The 25,115-nt window shown below is 41.7% G+C and overlaps 1 protein-coding gene across 8 annotated transcripts in view; it reads right to left on the bottom strand.

Annotated features, from left to right (window-relative positions):
- The window catches only part of arhgef1 (Rho guanine nucleotide exchange factor (GEF) 1), a 31,182-nt gene that overhangs the window by 3,481 nt on the left and 2,586 nt on the right, over nt 1–25,115 (bottom strand). Inside the window, exons 2-30 of one of the 8 annotated variants that reach the window (XM_028426347.1) lie at nt 15,170–15,256; nt 14,952–15,065; nt 13,555–13,653; nt 12,559–12,601; nt 12,321–12,426; nt 11,682–11,822; nt 10,103–10,126; nt 9,267–9,378; nt 9,103–9,178; nt 8,913–8,942; nt 8,277–8,477; nt 7,944–8,085; nt 7,011–7,022; nt 6,220–6,384; nt 4,717–4,907; nt 4,464–4,610; nt 4,195–4,277; nt 3,982–4,107; nt 3,729–3,843; nt 2,983–3,083; nt 2,737–2,811; nt 2,566–2,641; nt 1,609–1,776; nt 1,418–1,505; nt 1,232–1,336; nt 1,062–1,114; nt 809–952; nt 601–726; nt 304–485 (exon numbers count right to left, since the gene is read on the bottom strand). In XM_028426347.1, the coding sequence (XP_028282148.1) occupies nt 304–485; nt 601–726; nt 809–952; nt 1,062–1,114; nt 1,232–1,336; nt 1,418–1,505; nt 1,609–1,776; nt 2,566–2,641; nt 2,737–2,811; nt 2,983–3,083; nt 3,729–3,843; nt 3,982–4,107; nt 4,195–4,277; nt 4,464–4,610; nt 4,717–4,907; nt 6,220–6,384; nt 7,011–7,022; nt 7,944–8,085; nt 8,277–8,477; nt 8,913–8,942; nt 9,103–9,178; nt 9,267–9,378; nt 10,103–10,126; nt 11,682–11,822; nt 12,321–12,426; nt 12,559–12,601; nt 13,555–13,653; nt 14,952–15,065; nt 15,170–15,220 (3,096 nt within the window). In that variant the 5' untranslated portion in view covers nt 15,221–15,256. The remainder of the gene's footprint in view (nt 1–303; nt 486–600; nt 727–808; nt 953–1,061; nt 1,115–1,231; nt 1,337–1,417; nt 1,506–1,608; nt 1,777–2,565; nt 2,642–2,736; nt 2,812–2,982; nt 3,084–3,728; nt 3,844–3,981; nt 4,108–4,194; nt 4,278–4,463; nt 4,611–4,716; nt 4,908–6,219; nt 6,385–7,010; nt 7,023–7,943; nt 8,086–8,276; nt 8,478–8,912; nt 8,943–9,102; nt 9,179–9,266; nt 9,379–10,102; nt 10,127–11,681; nt 11,823–12,320; nt 12,427–12,558; nt 12,602–13,554; nt 13,654–14,951; nt 15,066–15,169; nt 15,257–25,115) is intronic. The other 7 variants (XM_028426349.1, XM_028426350.1, XM_028426348.1 and 4 more) reach the window with 7 other exon arrangements.

Below are 25,115 nucleotides of genomic sequence, written 5' to 3'. Positions count from 1 at the left end.
CATCCCATTGCAAGCGCTGGACATAATAGCCATTTTTAGAGAAGTCCAATTTCACAAGGCAATTTTCAGCAAAGCAATAACAGCAGTGGTTAAATGGTTTTCTATTCTCCACTTTCTCCTTTGTGCCATTTGGCCCCATTTGTCCACAGCTCACTCCTTACTTAAGCTATCCTCACTGCAATCCTTGATGCTCGACTCTGCTTCTCTTTCCAGGCACCTTGCATCTTTTGTTATGTCTTACATCTTTATCTGGTCCTATCATACAACCTGCTGCCTCCCCACAGGTTTTTCTCCTCTGTTCACCTGTAGCCTTTTAAGTTGTTCCTCCAGGCTGTGCAGCCTCCTGCAGACTTCCTCCATTCTCTCCTGGGACAACACCAGTGGTGCACTGATGCTTCTCTCCTCATCTCCTTTCCTCTCTGTGCTTTCTTTTTCGCAGGTGTTGTTTACCTCCTCAGCCCCCGTGTCTGTGGCCTGATCCTCTTCTGTGAACAACAGAAGCAGTCAGATGTGTTTTTAACTGAAATCTGCAGTCATATGATGATCATCACTAACAAAAGCTTGGGCTGTACAAGTTCCTAAACACAACATTACTCCTACCTGTTGGCTGACAACTATCCATTTCTTGATTAGGTCTCGCTGCCTGCTCCTCCTCAGTTTCTTTATCAGGCTGGGAGTCTTCTGACAGACTGATGCTCCCAATCAACAGCCTTTTCAGTGACATGACTAAGAGAGGAGAAAGATTCAGTAGTTTTTGGATCTGCTATGAATGACATAAATCATCAACAGGCAGACAAAGATTATTTACTTTCATCCAAAGCACTGTTGGCCAACTTCTCCTGATCACTGTTGGAGTGGCCTATCAAGTCGAAGCCTTTGTCTGACAGGAAATCAATCAACCTGTGCCTGGGATCAGTAGACTTGTGATCCGTCAAGTTGTCCTTATCTCGATCTACAGATGGAGACAAGGTTTGACTTAAGCTAGTGTCATCAGACGTGTGTGGCAACGGCAAATATGTACTGTTTTTAAGCGTTAGGCTGATAAAGCACTGTGGTCTTACCATTGCTGCTTTTCAAACCTCCATTCTCAGTCGGGCTCAAAGGGGCATTCAGCCTGACAGAGAGAAAATGACCAAAGAAATTAGATATTTTGAGATGGGTGAACTTTGGCAGGCAATGAATATATCATACAGCCACACCCAATCGAATGCACACACACAATGGCACATACGTGGGACTGAAAGGAGCTCCTCCACCTCCAGGAGGCAGTGTCAACCTCATGGGTGCTCCACTCTTCTTCAGATCATCCACTGTTGACTTTATCACGTCAGTCCAGCTAAAAATACACACACAAATGAGTCTAGAAATTCATCCATTGACTTAACTTAACCAGAGTGGAATCTCCTTTGACACTCACGTTTTCATTTCTCCGACAGACTGAGCCACTAGTTCATAGATCTGAGCACCACTGTCCCAGGTAAATATCACGTAGAAAGCCTTCCGATCTGACACAACAGGACAAAAAATACAGTAAGTTATACTAATCTCACATGAAAAGTGACTCGTATTTCTCCATCAAAAGCCCCTGTGCTGATGTGTGCAGCTGACCTGTAGCCACCTCACGAAGGAAGACTGAGTCCAGCTTAATAATGGGGCTCAGCATCTGCTTGCCCTCCTGGACAGCGATGTTGCTCTTGCTCTGGCATTTGAGGACCATCTTGTCGTCCTGCTTTTGTAGGAGTACCAGCAGGTCCCCGAGCAACACACACTGCACCTCTGAGACACACAGGCAGAAGGAACAGGTCAAATAAAACACATTTTCATTTCCTCAATTCATTATTTCAATATTTATTTAATTACTTTTTTGATTTTATAGTTATCCCATTACTATCTTCTTACTGTCTTCTTGTGTCATACTAAGAATAAACTGAGAAAAGGGGAAGCCAAAGGTCAAAAGTGAGCTCTCCCAACCAGCTGCAGTACAGCTGCGTTTCCATTTGTGGCAAGTTTGATATACCAAAAAAGGGAAATGAAATAAGTAAATTGTACATCAACTTAGCTCAAAAACAGAACACTGTTGTTATGCGCGTGCTCTAACCAATCACACTGCAGTGTGTCCAGGCTCATTTGAGTACAGATATTTATTAGTAACAAGTTTGAATATGTTTGCATTAATATGTTTTAGTGTATACTTTGGATATCTCATCATCTAAAGACATTAACATAAAACACTGTCATAATTGAACATTTCTTAAGGTGACCATACACCTTATGGTCTAATGAGATATTAGTGAGATATCTATTTGGCAAAACAAAGTCCACATGGACATTTAGAACAAATTAGGACAAAAAAACAAACAAAGAAAATCAATCATCAATACATTCTAAGATGATGTGTTCAAAAGAATGGGACAGAGACACAAATTGCTCTCTGAACATTAAATATTTAGCAAGCTTAGCATAAGTGGAATTTTTCATTTAGACGTTTGACCTCGTTGCTGTGAAAGAACTGCACTGAAAACGCTAGTTTCAATGCATGTTATGTACATGGAAGCACATATTTACCGATAGCTTTCTCCTTGGTGACTCTCCAGGTCAGTGGGCCTTCATAAAGCATCTTCTTCTGAGTCAAGTCAATGTTCTGGTTAAAAAAGGGGGAAATAAATAAGAAATATCCTGCAACAAACAGCGTGAAAATATCTGAAAAGTGCTCCAAGTCTGTTGGAAGAAATGTACCTTATATTCAGTGTAAAGCTCATTACTGGGTTTGAGCCCTGATGTGTCCAATCTACGCTGGTAGTCCTTCAGAGTCTGGGAGCAGAAAAAGGGATTAGGGGTTCAGAGAGTCTCTTGTCTGACAGCTCAGAACTGAGGCAGAAATAGTCTAACAAGCAGAAGTCTTCAAATTAATTTACTGGACTCCAGTGGGTGTTCAATTACTACATAACCGTTCGCTGTGTGATGGATTGTGTGTTTTCTTACCAAAAAGTTCTCCATCACTTTGACCTCCTCATTGACATGGTTGAGGATCTTTCTGCAGCACTCTGCGCTCTGCTGGATCCTCTCCTTCTCAGCCAGGTTCTCTGTGGAGAAACAGAAAACAGAGAGATGAGGAAAATACAAGTTTCACAGCAGAGTCCAAACAAAAGCCATAAATCATGAGTGCACAGATAACACACTCTGCAGGACAGAAAAGGAATCGATTGTTCAAATGTTTTTGGTGCAGGGCATCAGTTGGGTTTTATTTTTTAATGTAAAACCAATCAATTTTACTCTTATTTTAATTTTACGTCTTAATAAAATGCGAGTGCGTATCAGTAAATATGTTTTTCTTAAACCATGAAGCATATGCTGCTGTACTATTTGTGCTGAACCTTTACAGGGCTCTCAGGTTCTCCATGCCTATTTAAGGACCAAGAATAAACTCTTCAGGTCATCCACAGTATTTACATCATGAACGCAAGCACACTTCTGTGCATTGTTTTATAATCATTGAATGCCTGGAAACTTAGATAACCCTGTCCCACCTTTAATATATGTATCTGCATATTATATAGATAAATAAAGCTAGCTTGTTCTGTGTGAAGCATTTTAATATGTCAAAATGCTTTCTAGTTAATCATTTCTCTAATAATAATAATAATCTTATGAGGATTGTTACAGTGTAATAAACACATTATTGTGTGTAAATACTTAGCAAAAGACAGGCAGGGGACAGACTCGCACACCTGTGTTCTTTGCGATATTCTCCAGCAGCAGTGGGTATTTGGTCAGTCTCTGCATCTCTATGGGAATGATGTCCTTGAGCTGCAGCCTGCGGCACTGGGGCTTACTCTCTGCCTCCTGGGATAAAAACACACATACGGAGTCAAAATGAGACCATTTATCTGACTTCATGCATGGCCTTGTATCTGTGAGGGCATCTGTATGTCTCGGATAAAACGTTTTTTTTTTCCCTCCCCCAAATGATATGTGTGGTACCAGTATGAAGGAGTTGAAGCGTGGCTCTCTCCTCTGCCTGAGCTTGATCTGCTCCAGGGCCCATGACTGGTGACTGCAGAACCGGGCTGTCAGTTTCTGGAACCATTCCCCCTCTGTGCCACCAAACTGAAACACACACAAAATGTTACACACACACACACACACACACTGAAGTGAAAAAAATGTAAAATAAATACTGTACAATAGACTTACCCTGTTGAGCACTGTGGTGCTGATGGATTTAACTATGAAGTTGTCATCCAAACGCAGTTTCTTTAGGTTTTCATAGAAGTTATCTGAGCAAAAGAGAAAAACACACTTCAGACTTTCAATTCTGTACTATTCTCTCAATAACAGATGCAGATGACCCAGTACTATTAATTACACAATATTTTGTTTTTTGTTAAAGGATTTGTTTCATGTGTCTGGCTCTGAGACGAGATAAACACAGGTCACAGATGCTTCTTTGCAGCAGCACTCACAGTGCATTTCTATGATCTCATCAAGGTTAGGGAAAATGGTGGCCAGCTCTGTGGCTGTCAGGAGCTCCTCCCTTTCCAAAGGTTTGGAGAAGACCATCTGAAGGACACTTAGTTTTCTCACGTGGGCATGTTCTGTGGCAAACAGCTCTGAGAGGGGAGAAAGTAGGCACAGCATAGTGATGTTTTCTGATACTACAACCAAAGGTGATCTTAAATTTTCCATGCCGCTTTGATCTGTCTCACTTCTCCTCACCATTGATGACTTCCTGCCTCTTAATCTCCTTCTTGCTGAGGCTGGACAGAGCTACAGGGGGGGCTAGCTCCCTCCAGTTTGGTGGGTCCTGCTCAAACTCCAGGAGTCGTGGTTCCATCTCCTCTAGCTGTGGGGAGGGGCTAGTGGGGGAGTGGCCAGGGCCTTCTGAAACTAAAATTGGTCCCTCAACACTGAGGAATGAACAGAGCAGGAGAAGGATTAGTTTAGGCTTCTTACTACAACATACAAGTACCACCCACATGGCTATCGAGTGGTGTGAAACACATCCTGGCCGAGTGGAGGCTGTTGGCTTTGGAACAACAGTAAGTGTGAACAGCTGCTCGTCTTTGTAAATTTACACCAGGGGCATCTTAATATTAGATGATGTAAGACTGGTTAAAAACCTACACAGATAATTTATCAGATGAGCTCTATATCAATGTCATATTATACTTGCAGCTTTGCAATGATGTAAAGTAGCCTCTGACTTTTAAATGTGCAGTTCACACACACAAAAATATTCACGTTGCCTTAAGGCCTGCAGTTTAGTTCATTCATCTAGACTGATTTGGGGGGAACCATTCAATCCTGGGAACAGCATTAATATTTACATCCCGTTGCATAACAATCACAAGAAAGAGACTGTCAGCGTAGGGAGATGTAAGCTGCCATCTGTACAATTTTCGAGACCTAACAAGCCAGTTCAGAATGTATAGTATATATTTAGATATATTTGTGGCACTGTAACCATCACAAGTTGAATGCCGTCTGCTTCTACTGGAGAAAGGGCAGAAATCTGTACAATATTTCTCTAGATAGAGAAATACCAAAAATATATATTATTATGTAAAATGTCTGTTATATTTTCTGGTGGACTGCCTCCGTTATAGCGGGTAGCAAGATGATGCAAAATCAGCCAGTTGACTACTGTTTCCCACCATAAACAGGTTAAACACCAGGATAAAACAAAATCACATCATTCTGTGTTTTAAAAACATGAACACATAAGTTGATAATATTCCTTCAATGGTCCCTTACAGTGTGACTGACTGTGTTGTCTGGATTTACTGTTGATTTGACAGCGTTAGTGCTCAATGTTCACAAAAATGTGCAATTTAGTGCTAACTCAATACTCATTTCCCCAAAGAGCTAACTGTCTGCCTAACTCTGGAAATGAGATGCCGTTTAATGGTTGCTCCCTCTCAGTCACAGCACAGGTCGACTCTTGGAAACGGATCTATCTCAGAGTCAATCAAGAGTCAATAAAGCTGTCAGCCTAAGTGTTTTACAGGAGACAACAGATATGTGCTTGTTAAAAATAAGTACCATTTAACACATTAAATACCACTCCTTTATGCAAACATTGCCAGGGGGAACTTTCTGATACTTCTGATTAAATATAAATATAAATGTGTTTTATCTATCACTGTTTAACATCCTGTCTGTCCCTGCTGTGCATCTCGCCAGCCACAGAGGCGTTAAGAGGGGGTGTGCCCATCTTACGGATGGAGATGCTGGGGGGTGAGCGGGGCAGGTGCTGTTGCTGTAGAAGAAGGAGGCTGGAGGTCCACATCGCTACGGGAGCGCGACTGTTTGGCTCTAGAGGAGCCACGGCGCCGCGATGAGTGCCGGTCCACTCGGGCGCTCTCACTGCGTGCCACTTTCCTACTGAAGGGAGGAGGGGAAGGTGGGAGAGGATGAGTGGGAGAGGAGGAAGATAAGAAAAAATAAAGAGGGGACAGGCAAAAGAGAAAAAGGAGGAAACAACAGAAAAAATGCAAAAGGTAGTAGAGGTGAAAGTATCAGTCAAGGTAAAGACAGAATTTTGGGTTAATAATAAGAGTTAACACAAATAATAACAGCAGAGGATTGACATAAGGTGTTATTTAAAAAGGAAAAAATAAATCCCAACAAGAAAACAGAGGGAGAGAAAAGGAGTGACGTAAATATGCACAACATGCATACTAGACAATAAAACATAGTTTTATAACACTATAGACATGGCAGCGTTTGACCGCCAATCTACAAAAAAATATAATAACAAAGGAGCCATGCATTTAACACGTATCTGAAGAGTCTCACACTAAGAACACTCCGACTCGGAATAATCCAGCTAAACAAACTATTTCCAGTTCCTTCACAAGCAGGTTCAAAAAATACTTAGCCATGTTTGTGTTATGTATATGCCAATGAGCACCAGGCTCTACTTGAGGTGTGTATGCCTGTGAGTGTTTGTGTAATCAGTATAAGGTCTGAAGCATGTCCATGACTCTTGTCAAGGCGCTGACACCCACCTTGTCTTCCGTCTGCAAAAACACGGGATACCACATCATTACACACTCGCCTTCACACAACTATTGTCAGCCACAGTAACAACAGTAACATGCAAATGCACATCCCCAACGTCATAACCTACACAAACCACTGTCAAAGTAGTATCATGCCAAAGCCTCAAACAACATGTAACCACATGGACCAGTGAAACAAGCAGCATAAAGGACACAGGCCCTGACCACAATACATTGAGACACCTCGGAAAGCACATGGAATGAGCAGCTAGAATGGACTGAAAACACAGTGTTAAGATTTCGTGTAAGGCCTAGCGGTAGACGGAGCAGTTTAACTGCCAAATCTTCGCAAATATTCATGAAATCAGTGCAAGGGAACTGTAACACTTACACAAGTCTCAGTCTAGAACATCACTGTTTTGCCAACATGTACCGTACCTAACTCCAACAAAGAAATTCAGTCAGATGTGTACAAAATATGCAACAAAAACTGCAACGAAGCTCTGACAGAAGACATCAGGAGACACAAATCAGGACACAGGAGAAAAAAAAAAGAGACAGAATGATATTACGACAGAGAGAGCACACGTGCTAGTGCAGAAGAGAGGAAGGGTATGAGGGAGAGGGAAGGCAGGGAAGGACTGGGTCCATGTTCACCTGGTGAGGGTCCTTCTCAAAAACCGCAGGCTCTGTTAGCTAGCGAGCAGCAGGCAGCATGACAAAAGCTTGCACACAGCAGGGACAGACAGCTGGGGGAGTTTTACCAGGCTCCCTCACTCTGAGCAGCTCAGACATATTTCGCTTCCCCTTTTTCCCCTGGCCGCTGCTCTTTACGGTCTAATTATAATCTGATTACAATCTGTAATCCTGTGAATGCTTATACTCTCTTAGTGAGTCACTACATTGCAGTTGTAATCCCACTCCCTGGATGATACTCACTTTTCTTTCTCCACTGTCTCCTCTGTGGGGATGTCACTGGGTGAGATGGGCTCCCCGATGGTCAGTCCACCTCCCAACCCAACAGGGGACACATCGCCTCCGTCCGACACAGTCGGAAGTTCCAAACGATTGCTGGAGACACCTAAAAGATTAGACAATCAAAATTAGCAGTATTTTCAGTTGCTGATGTATTATAGTGACACAACACAAACACAAATCAGGCTGACAGTATCATTTACAGTGTTTAGCATGCAAACAAAATGTTGGCACTGTCACTGTGAGAGGGCAGCCCCACAGAGCTGCTGAATTATCAATGGCAATAAGCATGTTTACCCTCACTGTGTACAGACTCTGGGCTGTTGGTGGTGTTAATGTTGTTGCCTGAGCCATCGTTGATGTCTACCCCCGGAACCAAGCTAGGGCCTCCACTCGAACCTGACTTTACTCTAGGCAAGGGAGGGACTACAGGGTCAGTCAAGGAGCCTCTGCCAGGAAGTTGCCCTTTACGATCCACATTCACTTTCTCTTTTTCAGCTGAAGAGGTGAAAGAACATGACAGCTTTAACAGACATGAACCATAAAATTAGGCAAAACAAAGATAGATAAAACATGACCCAAACTCGGTGAGTAAACAGACAGGGACTATGTTAGACGGACAAACAGACAGGATGGAGTAGGGTGCAATCAGGGCCTGTGCAGTAAATGAGAGGGTTAGTGTGGTACAAGAGAACATCTACCAACCTGCAAAGTAGGCAGAGTGTGAAATTTTCTGGTGATTACAACCTATACACTACAACTCATTCCTCAAACAACCACCCAGGAAAACAAAAATCAACAAAACATCCCACCCACATCCTTCTCCCAGTTTGATTTGGAACATGCAGACATGCTTATGGGTTGATTAGCAAGGATGTGACCATTCTACAAATAAGAAGGAAAGGGAGCGGGTGGACTCTGAACAATGAGTACCTTCAGCCTCCGTTTTAGGTTTGAGCTCAGCTGTAACAGGAAAGAAGGGCAGGAGGTTCTCATATGCACATCATTTATAGACATCAACCAAACAGTTGAATATATATATATATATATATATATAAAATATATTGTAACTAAACAGATAATAAATACAGACAACATTTGATATGAAAAGCAAAACCCTTACTATTGCCTCCAATCCAGCTGGGGATGCCAGGAAACACCCCTCTGGGTTTGCCCTTCTGGGATTCTTCCTTCTTATTCTGGAAAGTTTGTGAAGCAGGGAGTAAGAAAAAAGTTTCAATGTATTGCTCAGGATAAAGTCTTTCTACATAAATAAAGGTGGTTCACCTTTACCAGCTGTCTTCTGAAGAAGCCTCCTCTGGACTTCTTACTGTCAACAGTCCTGTTTTTAACCCCAAGGTGCTTCATGTAGTAGGTCACTGCATTAAAGATGGTTTGGCTAAGGGAGAAGGAAAAAGTAAGACTTAGGACAACATAAAAAAGAGTAAAAAAAAAAAACATATCGCAGCAATAAAATGGTATTTAGAAAAAGTGTTTTTGCACTGTGGCTGATTCAAATGTGTTAAAAAGCCCTGCAACAGGAAAAAACTAAAAATAAATCCTTTTTATTGTTGATTCATCTATAAAAATAGGCACAGGAAAGTTGACCTCATTTAGGAGGAGGAGCTGTAAATTGTGGGAAGGGGACAAAACTAATGACAATGGTGATGAGATGAAAAAAAAGGAGGAGCCTCTGGGAATGTGCACACAACAAAAGTCTGTTCCATTACAGGACACCAGACAGTCTTATAGAGCAAAAGAATAAAATGAAACAGTCTGAACTGCAAAGGAAGTTTTAGGCATATAAATACAAAGAACCCACTGTGTGCATGACAACTGTGTCCAGAAGTTTCGTTCAGTCACAAACATGTACAACAGGGGAATATTAAAGAACTTAGGAAGCATTTTAGTCACTTTCAAACATTTTTGCACCATGCTCAGGGTGTTTCCTTCAGAGCTAAAGACATATTTAAATGTGTATGTCATTTGAACATGCATGCAAAAATCCTGTAGTTGGACCACACCCACACTTGTGAAAATGCATGCAGAGATCAAATAGACTACATGAGCACAAACACAAAAAGAACCCAGTTTAAAACTTCATTAAAAACAATCTAACTCACCTTTTTTCCTCATCAAAGGAAGGTCTGAAAGAAGAGAGACAGGTGTTAGCACAGCAGAGGGAAAAACAGTTACTTAGTCCAGCCTCACGCTCACCTCTTCCTTTTAAGTAGCATTTTTTCTTTCTCTTGCACGACTGATTATTAACTCTGTTTTAGGTCGGTGGAATCTGAAGTGACAGCACTTTTCTTGATCCAACTCAAAGCTGACTATTTTGTTATTGTGCTCAGAGCTGAAGCTATTGATCATATTCTAAAATTTCCAAAAAAAGGAGAGAAGAAAAAAAAAACCTACAAAAATATCAAAAATTTGAAAGATGCATCAAAAGATGCGCTTTTGTCTGCCCTAACAATTTAAACCTCAACTATCACACTTAAATATCTGCAACTGAGTCCAGCTATTGCTTCCAGATTGTCCAAAGCTACCCTGGTTTATGTCTCCAGTAAGCTGTCTGCAAAGGAAATCCAAAGTCAGAAAAGCTCCAACACAGCGGAAATGTCTATTTAACCATGTTTTTGTCTGATGCAACATGCAGGCAAGACTGTGGAAATTGGATACTCATGTTTGAAATGACTATAAAGGATGGGAGGGGTTTCCCCAGGATTTCCCTGAATAATCCAATCAAATGGTCTGCTTTCCTTGTTTGCATCACCAGCAAGACCAATGAGAAACAGATGGGGCGAGGGCACTGTGTGGTGGTCAAGTGTGTAGGGGTGACTGGGTGCGAAGAGTGAGACGAATAGAGGGATGATTGTCAGGAGCAGTGAATGGAGTGAGGCTGAATAAAATGTTTGTGCAGCGGGGACAGAGAGCCAACTGTTAGTAAGTAAGTGAGTCAAAAACTGAATGATCATGTCTTTGATACAGACTGCTTAGCAGATGTTTTGTGTCTTTTTCACTGCCTTCATGGACAAGTGTTGCTTCTGCACAGTGCATCTCTTCTTGGTTTTTTCCTCTCAGTCCTGACAAGATGAAGTTAGACAGTCCTCTGCCCTCTCCCTGGCCTTCTCTCCCTCTCTGTCTAGCATATTGTAGTTGGCCACGGGGTCAAGGATAGATTAACTTTCCCCTAGATCTCTTGCTTTCTTTCTTTAACTGTGCCCAGGGAAGCAGCTATCCAGCACTGATAACCCTCTGGCCCTTTCTCTCTTTTGCTGTATTACCCCCTCCACCGCCGCCACCCCTCACGCCAGTTGGCACAATGCCAAGGGAGAGAGCCTTCCTGCCAGCGTGGCACTGCTGACTCCATCTTTTTCTCACTGCCTCCTCATTTCCTTCTTGCTCTGTTGTGTTCAGTTTCAATCACAGCTCTCGCTCTCTCTCCAGCTTTCTCATCCAGTGATTTTGAATTTCTCCATTTCTTGGTGCATCCCTCTCTGGTGCTTAGTTTCAAATTGTATATGTGCACAGCTGGTGTGAGCTACAAATGTAGTTTCATAGAAAGTTTGGTGACAACATCCAAGGACACAAATCTAACAAGTGTGCTTATCTGATAGACCAGAGGAGGGTATACACAGAGAATGAATCAGGCTTTCACTCTCAGAACCTTGATGTGTAAAACAAGCATAAACAAACACTCACTGTGTCTCAGACATCTTTTCCAGCAGGTTCTCGGCTACAGACTTTTCCTTCATCTCTGTTGGGATTCGGTCGGTGGGATAGTGGCTCTCCACATCAACCAGCTCGGCCTCATTAGGGGTCATGCCCATCATCCTTTTTTGCCTGTGCAAAAAAAAAAGCAGGTGTTTGGCATGTTGGCAAAAATATAGAATAAATGTAGGGCACGTAAAAAAAAAAATGCAAAAACACAATTAATAAATATTTATTATCTCTATTGTGCTGAGCTCCCATTATAGAGGGGAATATCAGGAAGATTACCTGGACACCTAGAAAAATCTACCTATCTATAGTTTGACTATGCTGTTTCCACAGAGATATAGGACTAAGCAGAAACAAAGTGATATAGTTTAAAGCTTAAACAGGTCATCACGCAGCAATGAAGTGCACATGATGGAAAATAAGAGGAAGAGATTCAATTTTAGCCCTACCTTTGTGATTGTGTAGAGTGTACAAAGCAAAATATTATTGCAAATTATTAATCAAATAAACTTAATCCAAGTGTTGACACATGAATGCCAAAAATCTTTACTGTACTTGACTAAAATAAACACTTTCCATTGCGAACTCAATCCGAGTTCGCAATGGAAACCACAATCTCACCTGAAATCCTCCAACTGTTTGGCCAACTCAGAAACCTGAAGGCTCTGAATCTCCAGAGCGTAGCGCTTTTGGAGGTCATCTGAGAGCAAATCTGGACGGGTCCGATCTTTTAGAAGGTGGAAAAGAGAAAGAAGTAAGAATGAAGTCTCTAAACAGAAAGGAACACACACACACACACACACCAAATACTGAAGAATGAGTAATAACTGTTAGAAATAATTGTTAGAAAAGAACCTACCGAATTCATAGGACATATGTGAAGGCATTGAAACTCTGAGTATCTGCAAATTAAAGAAAACGACAAAAACATTTTTTTTTTAAAAAAAAGGAGTCACTTAGTGTTGCAGTAACTATATATTACCACAAGGGGTCATTTTAACACAACAAAAACAAATGTTCCAACAGACATTTCAGTTGGGAAATACATTGCTCTATCACTGGTATAAAAATAGCCACATGGGCCAACTTTACGCCAATACAAACTAAATGGGGTTAAATAAAAGAGAGAGAGAAAGGCCAAGAGAAGATGATCCCTCCTAAAGGGCTTTCCCATGATCCTGACAGGAAGCTGTGGGATTGGACAGACAGGGAGTCAGACAGGGAAGGAGTAAACTGCACCATAAACCAGCTGAGCTGAGGGACGTACAGTGTACGAGCTGTATGAGGAGAAAATATAACAGAGGAGTGACAAAGGCCAGGTGTGCATGGAGGAGAGATGTAAAAAGACAGACGCTGCTGCAGGCAGTCAAGACGGAGCAAACAGAACCAACACTGCCTCACATGCAAACAAACCATTTGCACACAATGTACTCCTCTCTCAGGAGGCCAGCTTATAGAATACAGCTGAGCAGTATATTAAATTCCTATTGAACCACAGTAGGAGTGCTTTACCTTTGTTAGATACATTTCTAATTTCTTTACTTATGCAGAAATTAGCATGTACCCAGATTGATTAAACACAGGTAAAACCATTTTAAAAACGTGACTTTACACTGCACTCATTATGTCTTTTTCTTATTTTTCTGGATGATACAGTCAAGTAGCCAAAAAGTTTTCAGTGTGCATCTTTTTGTCTGCTACTTAAAGGTTTTGTGCGTTGGTTTATGCAGACTAATTGTATTTGTGCATTTTTTATTTCCATGGGTTAAACCGTCAGCTCAAGTACAAAGACCTTATTCTTGTTTGTAACCCTGTTTTTATATATGCTTTTGCATATCTTAATAAAAATACTTACTGCACCCTTGTCCAAGAAGGTGTTGTAAAACTCCACAAACTGTTTCTTGGTCTCTTTGGCACTGAGATTCTTGAAGAGTTCAGCATGGAGGTAACACAGCTGAGTGAAGAGAGAAAGAATGTCACCACCAAAGGTCACACACACTCATATGTGACACACAGAATTTTTGCCTTCACCAAATAGACCCTAAAACGTAACCCTCAAATGACTGAGACTAGCTGAATAAATTCATATAATATCTACCATAACCTTTAAGCTTACATTTTAATGACTGTGGGATAATGGGGGCCCAAAGCAGACTGAGCAAACAGCCACTGATCTGAACCACTGATAACATCTGAACACCTATAAACATGTTGATGTGAAGGAAAGGGAGAGAAGATGACACGGGGAGGGGTTTAAAAGTGTAACAGTACCTGGGTGGGGTCACTGTGTCTGCATGCAAGACAAAGGCAAAAGGACAGGCATGCTTTATGTCAACACTGACACCAACATATGATAAAGTCCCAGAGAACACTACTAATAAGTCATTGTTTATTTGGAGTTCAAGATTAGATCATATCTCACAGGTGCACTACTGACTGCAGCAATTGATCAGTTACTCGTCTGTTGACAGGTATTTGTTTTTAAGCCGTTGGGATTATTTCAGTGTCCTAAGTTGGCTTGCTGCAGGCAAAAGCCTTTGCTTTGGAACCTGTCTGACTACTTATTTTGCTTTTCTCCTGATGGACTCTGCTGACAAGCAGAGCTCCCATTTTACCCACATCTCAGTGAATAAACTCAAAAACCAAACTATTTATGTCAATGTCAATTATCTAATTTTATATCTTGTTAAATGTTTGGGTGGTCAGACTCAATTTCCTATCTGTATGTGTACATATTGTTTTGAACTAATCTTAAAAAAATGAAAGAAAATATGTCAATGAATACTTGCCTTAATACATATGACTGCTCTCTATCTAAAGGAACATACTATGGCTACAGCTAATGATTATTATCAAATGATTTTGCAGATCAGAGTTTGCAGTTCGCATTTTATTGTTCCTGTTTGTGTTCTGCCCTTCTTAAATGTGGCTTTTCTTCATTAGTATGTCAAAGATAGACTTATTAGCAGGAAGCAAAGGTCAAGCTTATGCAGTGCAGAAATTACAGCTAGCAGAAGTTTATCTTGTTTTAATGCTAGTGTGATCACTAAAACCAATGCACCCCGCATGAATAATGGCAATTAATCTAAACAAGACTGATAAATTGTCTAAGGAGACAGCTGGCTAACCACACTAATACATCACTGATATTCCCATTGCTGGACGTAATAAGAGGTTACAGACTGGACAACAGTAGCTGCAACACATCCTATCCAGACAGGATGTTACATCGACACCAGCTGCAGTTCTCACCAGGGGAGCAGGGTCAAACTGTAGAATGACATGTTGCATGAAGACCAGCAGGTGGGTCGGTCGATCCTTCAGCTGCTCTATGACGCTGAAGTGCGTGCACTGGTCATCATTTACCTGAGACGGAAAAAAAAAGAAAGCAAAGGAGAGATTAAATTATAAAGATGGAAGATGCTACAAAGTTGGCTTCAGCTGTCATAACAGTCTTGTCTTTCACTCACATCATTCAGATCATTCTCAAAATCCTCATCCTCAGCCCCGATGATGCTCATGGCTGGATTAGAGCACTGAGCTCCAAACGCACCCTGCTAAAGAGAGAAAGGGAGGGGGAGAAAGAGAGAGAGAGAGAGAGACAAGAGGGGGAGGAAAACAAGACAATTAGCAGCCATTATGGGCTATACTTTGAACTGGTAGGATATCTCTTCAACGTCCCAAGCCCCTGCTGAGCAGAGCCAGACATAAAACCAGATAAGAGTTTGGACAAAGTGAACTTTCCCAGTGTAAAATAACATCAAGCAGAGAGACAGGAAAATGTCCCAGCTTCCAATCCAGCCTCCTGGAGTGAGACAGAGACAAGCCACATGTGTCATACTACTTGTGGTCCTTGAATTAGAAACAGAGTTTAAGTAGTATCCCATTTACATAACTAAGTAAGGCACGTGACAACTTGTTGGAAATCCACAAACATCACAACAACTACTATTTTTAATGAATAATAACAATAATAATGCAAAGGTTTTAAGCTTGTAGTTTCATTAACACTAGAGTGTCATGTGAAATGCTGAAGCCCTCCTCCCCCAGGCCACATTGATCTTTTTCAGATGCATGCTGAGTTCAGTATAACACTCTTCTCCTAGAAGCCATGATGTACATCCAAAACACACTTCACATCTAAAGTGTAACTTAATCAAACATTAAAATGGTTGTGCCAAGCAACCATTCAACACACAACAGTTTCCTCTTCCACAAAACACACAAACAACACATAGTCCTTGTGTTCAGTCCTCTGAAGGCCACAGACCCAGAGCCGCCACCAGGGAACACCCAAACACAAACACACATCAAAAAGCTCACTGTACACCCCTAGGTGTGTAAGTAAAGCCAAAGAGGTCCGAGCATGAATCAAAGTAAAGAGAAGAAATGCGGTCAATAACCCCTGCAAACTAGCCAGGTTCTGTAATGTATAATACAGAACATAATATTCATGGTGTCTGAATGGCTGTACCTGAAGATTCATTCAGTATGTGTTTGATGATAAACAGCTTCAAAGAATTTTGGATTAGATTAGATTAGACATGCGGACAGGATTCTTCTGTCATTTTAACAGTCATGTTTGAAGTTTGTTGCATTTTCTATTTTACTTCCCTGTTGTGGCTGTTTTGGCTTTTCATTGAATAGGGTAAATAGGTTTTGCAGTTTTCACAAACCTAACACTTTTATTCTTTAATGTTGACTCCTCCCACAGTCATTGAGCATACAGACCCCTAGTGTGACTAGGCTTCAAATTCAGATTATAATGACTGGTATGTGTGTAAAAATTCCAGCCATGTTGCTGAGCCATTTATACCTCAGTTTATACCTCAACATACACAGCATGTCTAATTATAATGTTCGGTTAGAAGGTCTATTAGAACTGTAAACTAGGAACTGAAACTCACTTAGTGGTTATAATTTATAAGGAATTGTGACTGTAGAAGAAATGATTTGATGCCTGGCTTCAATACTGAATGTGCATAGCTGTCTCATGAATGTTTTGAGGTCAAGGTGAGTTGGGTTGTACAGGACAGGAGTTTAAACAGAGGGGGTAGGATTGCAGAGAGAGAAACAGACACTCTGAGACAGACAGAGGGCGAGAGAATGTGTTCATTCATGGCTGTATCTAGTGGGCTGTTGAGCTGAGAAAGGCCAGTGTTTGGAGTAACATGCGTAGGAGGGGTTAGCTAAACAGAGACACAGGCCTGTCAGGGCCACATCTGCACTGATGTACACAAACATCACCACACACACAGACACACACACAAGGACACACCTCCTTTTAACACATACAGTAACCAACACCAAAATGAAACCGCTGCAACCACCTCACCATGACGAAGTTATGTCACCATGACAACAGAAAAAACAGAAGTCTGTTTCTGGTGAAAAGACAAAATGCTGTGAAAGCTTATAGCCTACTAATACATCCTTAAGTTTTAATGACCGAAAAAGTGATAAAACAGAGAACATGTGCATTACTCATACCTACTTTGAAACCATATTCTGTGTGTTGTGTTAAGCAGTCTTACTCTGGAAAACGTGTAAACATTACAATGAGTCAATTCTTCAAAAGTATTTTTGCTTGAAATAGATAATAAAGTTTGTAAAAATGCCTGTGGTCAATAGATACTGTAACTGACTGGTTGTTGGCAGTGGCATGGTGGTGCAGTGGTTAGCACTGTCACCTCAGAGCAAGGTCTGCATGTTCTACATACGAATGTGTGGGTTTTCTTCGGGTATTCCAGCTTTTTTCAGACGACATGCATGTTAGATTAACTGGGGACTCTAAACTGGCCGTAGTTGTGACTGCAAGTGTGAATGTTGTGCCTCTATCCAGGGTATACACTGCCTCTTGCCCATTGACAGCTGGGACATACTTCAGCCCCTCACGACCGTGTGTAGAATAAAGCATTAATAATAAAGGTTAAGAAAATGGGTGAATGGACTTATTGCTGCAGCTCAAAAATAAGTACATTGACAGTGAATTACTTCTGTTCCTTCTCAAGTTGACTGTTAAACCTCTGTTAAGTTGCAGAACGTGCTTTGAAAACCTTGAGGCAAGCTTGCAGCCGCTACTCAGCATTTCAGTCTCCTCATTACACAAGATGCTGCAGCCAATGCTTTGTTATTGTTATGTCTCGGCTGATCTCAGAGAAACTGTAATACATGTTCATGCTTGGGGAGATAAATTGAAGTAGGCATGGGGAAGCTAATTGCGGTTGCACAGGGGGAAGCATGGAAGGTCAAATCCACTATGGATTTAAAGAGCACCGAGGGGCAGCAGTGGGAGCCTCCGCTAACCAGAAAGAGCCAAGGGGTGCATTCCAGCATATGGCACAGTTTAGGCAACAGATGGAGGCAGTCTGAGTTTCAACAGTAACCAGAACCTTCACCTCCACTGATAGCTGGTTTAAAAGCTCCACACTGTGGGGCTGGCTTATAAAGCTGAGGAGATGGCTGGATTGGGAGAAGACCATGAGTTTGCAGTATTTGAACAGAAGAGCAGAGATCAACTTTGGTGCTCCTAAGAGTCGGCAGCTGCCCCCTCCTCACTGCTCCCTCCCATCACATTCCAGTACTAACTAAGTGTCAGGTGGCATCAATCTAATGATAGCCATCAAGCGTACGTGCCTTTGTGTGTGTGTGGGTTAAATCTGAGCACACATGTGGGAGGGAGGTCATTGCTATGTGATTGTGTGGAGCTGCTGATGTATTCCTGCGTTTGTTCTATGACAACTGTTCTCTACGAGAGCATTCATCTCCATCTGTTTTATAAGTAATAAAAAAAGCACCCTTCATCATTTAAACAAAGCCTCGGGCACAGGTCAGCATTTCATATTTCCACCAGGCTATGCTAATTATAACCAAATCACTGTTACATCAGCTCTTATGCAAACCCTACAGCCATTGTGAAACCACTCAAACAAACAACGGTTTTAGTGAAGCTTTCTGGACAAAAAGGGATTAGGTGCATAGTGTGACCTCGCCACAGAGTGGGCATCTTCAGCATCCATTCTGCAACTGGATGAGGGCCCCCCACACCTCTGAACCAAACTCCTGCAATCACATGATGGTGACTGTCAACAGGAGAGTGTGATGAGTTTAATAGAGCTGGACTACATTCTGCAGTGCAGTTGCACTCCCTTATGAGTTAAGATGAGCTGGTTTAGCATAAATACCAGAATCAGAATTCCTTTATTTATCCCCAAGGAGAAATTCTTTCAATGTGGTAAATATGAACATATCATATCAATCTCTCAACTTCTATTCTAATATATTCCAGAGGGACAAGTTTAGGATATAATGCCTGGCTGGGGTTTGTTCTTGGGAAAGCACAAATTGCTTCAGAAACCATGTAGGAACAGAAGCTTTGTCCCCACAGAGAGCAAAGATCATACAGTTTATACACAGTTTATCACATAGGTTGGTTGATGGTTACTAGACAGAAACACCAGTAACTCTGATACTACTTATAGGACTAAGACAGACCAGACACTAGGTTGGCTCTCTAGCCTATCTGGCAGTTTAAAGGGGTATGACACATGATATTGTCCAAAGCAAGCTGGTTAGCATGCAACAGTATAAACACATCACTCTTCAATTATAAGTTTTTTTTTAGGTTTCCCAAAGTTTTCTTAACTTACAATATTACAACTTACTTCTTACACCTTAACATTTAGCCCGACAAGTACGTTTTCACCAGCAGACCAAGCCCTTTGCACAATATTATTTTGAATGTCTATAGAGTTATTTGGACAAAAGTTGCCAAAGCTTATATTTTGCATCCTTTTGCTTGTAATAGAAAGGTAAGTGTGAACACAAAGTCAATCAGGAACATATACATATATATAATTAGGAGTTAACCTTCCCAAAGTGTATGAGAGATAGCAATCGTCTGTTATACAGCCTCTGAAATCACTCTGAGGAGCATGAAATATGTGCCAGGAGCAGAGTAATAATGTGACAAAATTGGATGCTGCAGACTTCCCTCATAACATGCAGATTTGGTTATCTGATCTGATTACTTCGGAGTATGCAGCTGCAGCGTGTAAAAGGGAAATTTTGCCACTTCATTTTTTTGTCAAGCGATGGAAAATTGATTCTGTCTGTTTGTTCACATGTAAACAGTTAAATGGGAGTTAGAAATCAGTCCAACACTACATTTAGAGATTTGCTCAATGCAAGGAACACCTGGTCACAGAATCTATTGTGCAAGCAGAGGTCACTATCCTCCTTCTATACCACATCACAATAGGCTGTGTTCTGTTCTCTATATGCTATGAGGACAGCATCCAAAAATAGCCCAGCAGCTAATGGCTATAGCTTGCTGTGTTTGTACTGCTGTTTATCTGGCTCACACATCAGGCCACCGCCTCATTAGCAGTGACCGGGGGATTCCTACTAGCAGTGCTGCTCCTCCACTCTAGTGGCTGCTCTCTGAAAAAAGGTGGCAAATGGAGAGGCATACAGACAGGAAGTGGGTGTAATTTCCTCAGGAAGCTATCAGAACCGTTTCCTGCATGACCTATCAGATGAGAAAAGAGAGAGAAAAAGCAAGGAAGAAGAAAGAAGGTGAGAAAGAAAGAAAGAAATTAAAAAAAAAAGCCCACAAATGTTTCCGTAAGAAACACGACAGACACACTGCATCAAACAAGCCTACAGGGTCCGTTCTGCTCACATGGGAAGCAGAAAAGGAAGTTACTGCACAGTGTGAACAAAACCTGATGAGGAACACAGCTCACAAGTGAAGAGTGTGAACAGAGGAGAGTGGCCTGCAGGTTTTTGATGCATGTTGTGCAGGCATATGCATTATGACTACATGCCACACAGTTGATACACTTGTGAAACCTGACTGCAGCTGTAAGCACAAAATTATACTGACAGATAATGAAATAATAGAGACAAAACTAAATGCAAGAGTCCTAGAGTGGAGCGAGATGGAGGAGGAGACGGAGTGTGGATACGAAATTAAAAAGACGGGGACACTGCCACAGGAAATTAAGAACAAGCCAGCAGCAGTGGAAAGAAGAGAAAAAGAATGCAATGGAAACATACATGATGTGAGATGCTCTGGAAAGTCTAAGCACATGAGTATCCAGAAACTGTGTTGAAGCACAGGCCGACACCTGAAGGCTTATACGTCTGCAGCAAGGTATAAACAAGCACACACACTAACTCCTCTAACCTTGACCAAATGGTTTTGGCTGCAGCTGGGTGAGTTACAGCGAGTTAGCACCTTAGTATAAACAGACCCAAAGGCATCTCTGACTATGGAGCATATGTGCGTGTATGTCATTGTATTTAACTGGCAACACTCGCTCATAAAGACACGGTTTAGAAATTTGCAAAAAAGCATAGTCATGATGTACAAAATGTTTGTATTTTGTGTTAACCAGCTGGACGGTGACAGCAGCATTAACCAGATATCTAGGTTATCCATTTTCCAATGTTAAAAAATGAGTCTGTTGTTCAATCAGAGGTTGTTGAAACAGCTCTGACCTCAACTGCACAGTGCAATAGAACAACAACACGCATTTTGTATTTCAACTGTTCTTCCAAGTAACAAAGGCCACCACCATAAGGCCACTTCAGACTGGCTCCAAATGAATCCAATTCACTCAGACCTCCATGTTTGCGCCATCTGAGTGCATTGAACTTGATAAGGATGTGCTGTTGAAATGTAACCTTTCTCTCCAAAATGAGAACCACTCCTAGTTATGTCATTAGCCGGATCCTGGATTGAGTTCAAGATGTGGCCACAGAGACTCTAATAAAGCCACAACAGGGGCATTTTAGGATTTTAAGGATGTGTACTGTACTGATCCAGCATCAGGACTTCTCAACTTGATGTAAGCACAGCGCTAATTGTTGGATTAGTCCTTAAAAAAAGGGGGTATTACTTCTAAACAGATCGGGCTTCCAGACAACAAAGCACCTTAAATTATTCTCCAAACACCAGCTTGATCAAAGATAAGACTCTTACCAATTCACAGAGATAAGGCATTTCAAGATAGCTAGGCCTAATGTGACTGAATGTGAGCTCAGAGAGATAACAGGGCAACAGAACAGTCTGAACATTACAGGGGGCAAACTTATCCCAGAAATCTTGTCAGAGCACTGACGGTAGGTAAACAACACAAGAGAGGGTGTATTGTGAGATACTGGAGATAGTGTTGCACAACAAGGGAAGTCACATCACTGTATGTGTGACAGAGGGAGTGGCTCAACTGTGCTAGGGGTGTATGAAACATGCCCTTTGTGATAAATTTTCTTTTGTCCTCCACCGTTTCTTTGAATATCCGTCCTTTCTTTCCCTTATCCTCCCTCCTTCATGTCCTCCACCTTCTGAGGAAAATAAAGTGGCTCCTTGTACCATGGCTTGAAGACAGCCATTCCATTCATAGCCAGTAGACAAGGGCCAATTATGTAATTTAACAACCATTACGTAGTGGCTAAAATAAGATTATGGCTAACAGCGCAGGGAAAACACAGGCAGGTTCCTTCATGGCTTCATCCCTTCCCTACCTAACGTCTTGCTTATTATTGTTGGAATACATGAATTGTACTGTTGAGGAGGATATTGCTCTTTTACTACAACAACATTTTGTGATTTTATTTGGACACAACTGCTGCAGAGAATAAATGATCCACTCTTCATATATTACATAGAGTCTCTGAGGTCTTTTAATGACACTGAACATCCCCCATCCCCCCCTCATCTAAATCTCAGCGAAGGACTCCCCAGCGTCTGTTAACATTTGAGGATGTTAAACAAGGTATTCACTGTAATGACCTCCTTCCGTCTTCATGCACTCAGTCATGCATATTTACAAAGCTTAGTTTTTTCTCCTTAGAGCTAAAGTATACTTCATTTTGTGATTAAGTGCCACCCCCACCCAAACCCACCCCCATCCCCTCTCTCTCTCCTTATCCCCATATAGAGGTCACTGGCTTCATGGAAACAGTTGATAGGCCAGGGCAAATCGACTGCATGGATCGGCGGTTCACTGTGAACCTCCAGCTAACTGCTTCCATGTGTGTGTGTGTGTGTGCACGCGCACACAACAGTAATTTCTATGACTAAACAGAGAGACCCCTGATTGACATTTTCAGACAAAAAACTGCTCCTGATTCAGTCTGTGTAATGAACCACCCAGTGTTCCTATTGCAGCAGATTTTTTTTTACCACAAATATAAATGAATGCTGAAGATTTCCGAGGAATTCAGACAGCCCAAAATCAAAGCTTCTGAGGCTGACGTTTCCCAGAAATACCTTCGCATTTGCACTCAGGCACACCTTGGTTCATGATGTCGGTGGAAACCTCATGCCAATATTGTGCAATTCAGATATGTAACATTCTTCCCCTCTCACTCTCTCAGATCTGACCTATTAATAAAGCATCAAGCGGCAGTTCCTTAGCCCAGGCGGTTACCTGCATTGACCACAATGTTTTAACTCAAATGTAAGTTTGAGCTTTTATTTGATAACACCCACAATGAGACCGATAACTCCTGTGTTAGAGAGTCAACACTAAAGGTAGGGTAGGAGATTTCCTTCTGATAAACTTTTTGTTAAATTATTGTAACTTCTCTTTGCAATTCGATAGCAATCGTTTGGCAGTTTTGAATTAAAAGGAAGAATATGAATCATCTGTGGAAGCTATAAAACGCTAAAAACGTCAGCCAATCCTACAAGGCGCACCTGCGCGGAGTATTGGCTGGTTGTCACTCTCTTCCTGCTCTGCACGCACCAGAGAGGTACCTGCATGATGGCCGAAGTCACAGACTGGTTGGGAGGCGTGGTTTTCAGGGTGAACTCCGAGAGAAAGGGGCGTGTTTACTTTCAAAATCTGGCTGACTCTCACTGAGTTTTCAAAATCTCCCACCCTACCTTTAAAAACATTCAGACTCTTTTTGTGTCCACAGCAGCATTCTTGGACACTATATGACCGACTGATCAGCAAAGCATCCACACAGGCAATACAAGCAACACCTTGTACTACTTAGACTAATTTTGGCCAGCATTTCCAGAAGCAGTACTTGACATTCATTGTCCAGCATATTTGCTAATGTAGAAACTGTGGAGGATATATTTTTACAACAGCAGTGTCAAAGGTCAATGTATAAGGCTCTAGCCATTTTGAATGCACCCCAGTCCAATGTACTTCTGCTTAATTCACATGAGCAAAGCGAATAAAAGTGACTGAAGTAGATAGCGATCATATTGCAGGAAGCTTGCAATCTAAGATGGCACCCACCTGTGACTTTAAAACCCTGTTATAAATATACACCTTTGATATATAGAGGAAAAGCAGTCTGCTATTGCTTGTTCACTTCTCACCCTCAGGTGTTGCTGTATTTCTTCTACCAGGCTGTAAACATGTTTATTTCTGCTGTATAGATTGACATTTCAATGTGTCCTGCTCGAAACATTTGACATGCACTACAGTATCCCATATGACCACACATGGATATCAGCAACAAACTGACAGGACGACAGTGAAGCGTGCGGCAGCATTTCGTTGTCAAACAACCAAAAACTCAAGAATAAAATCTGTATTTCAGTAACCAAGCATCAGGTTTATGCTCTCTTAAGATGGGGACACACAACACGATGTTTTGCCCGATTTTACACACGATTCCCTGTTGGACAAAGTCTGTACCAGTGTATGGGTTTTTTCTTTCTGCTATTATTATGCTATTATTATGCAACATTTCGCTGCATTCACTTGGCTTTAGTTGATCTGACCAATCCTGTAGTCTGTGATCCCTCATCATGAGTGTGTGACGACCCCCATCGTCATACAAAACTCTGCTGAAACCAGTCTGTCAGTGTGTACTCCTAGTGTTTTCAAAATCTGTAAAGACTGTGAGAGTCGTGTGTCCCCAGCCTTAGGCTGAGTAGAGGATGTGTGTACTGTGGTTAGATGTGTACAGATGTGTTTTTCTCTCAACTAATCAGTTGAGTGAGTGTCAGAAGGATTCCAGTCAGCAGGATTTTCTTTGGTAGAACCACAAATCACAACATCAGTTATCTAAACAGCAAAAAAGAGTTTTATAAAGTATCCACAATTCCTTTCTGATTGTAATTGTCTCGGCACTACCACACTGTCTTCACACACTCACATGACTGAAGGACCTTTCACCCCAATGCCGCCCCTCCACCCTCCACCCCCCCCCACCCCCAAACCACTCTTGAAGAGTAAACATCATCTGTGGCATCTAGTCCTGCTTTTTCCACCCTGACCCTCAAATGAAAGAGCTCATTCTCCGTTTCCTCACTCTCTAACTCGCTCTCTCGCCGTCACATCAGCTTTCCAGCCATCCCTCTCTGACTCACACTTGGACGAACAGGATGAAACTCTTTCCATTTTCTACCCCTGTGTGAGAAACATGCCTCTGTGATCCAGG

The sequence above is a fragment of the Parambassis ranga genome, chromosome 16, assembly GCF_900634625.1.
Source record: "Parambassis ranga chromosome 16, fParRan2.1, whole genome shotgun sequence".
Classification (NCBI taxonomy): domain Eukaryota; kingdom Metazoa; phylum Chordata; class Actinopteri; family Ambassidae; genus Parambassis; species Parambassis ranga.
This window is presented reverse-complemented; position numbering and strand designations above follow the sequence as displayed.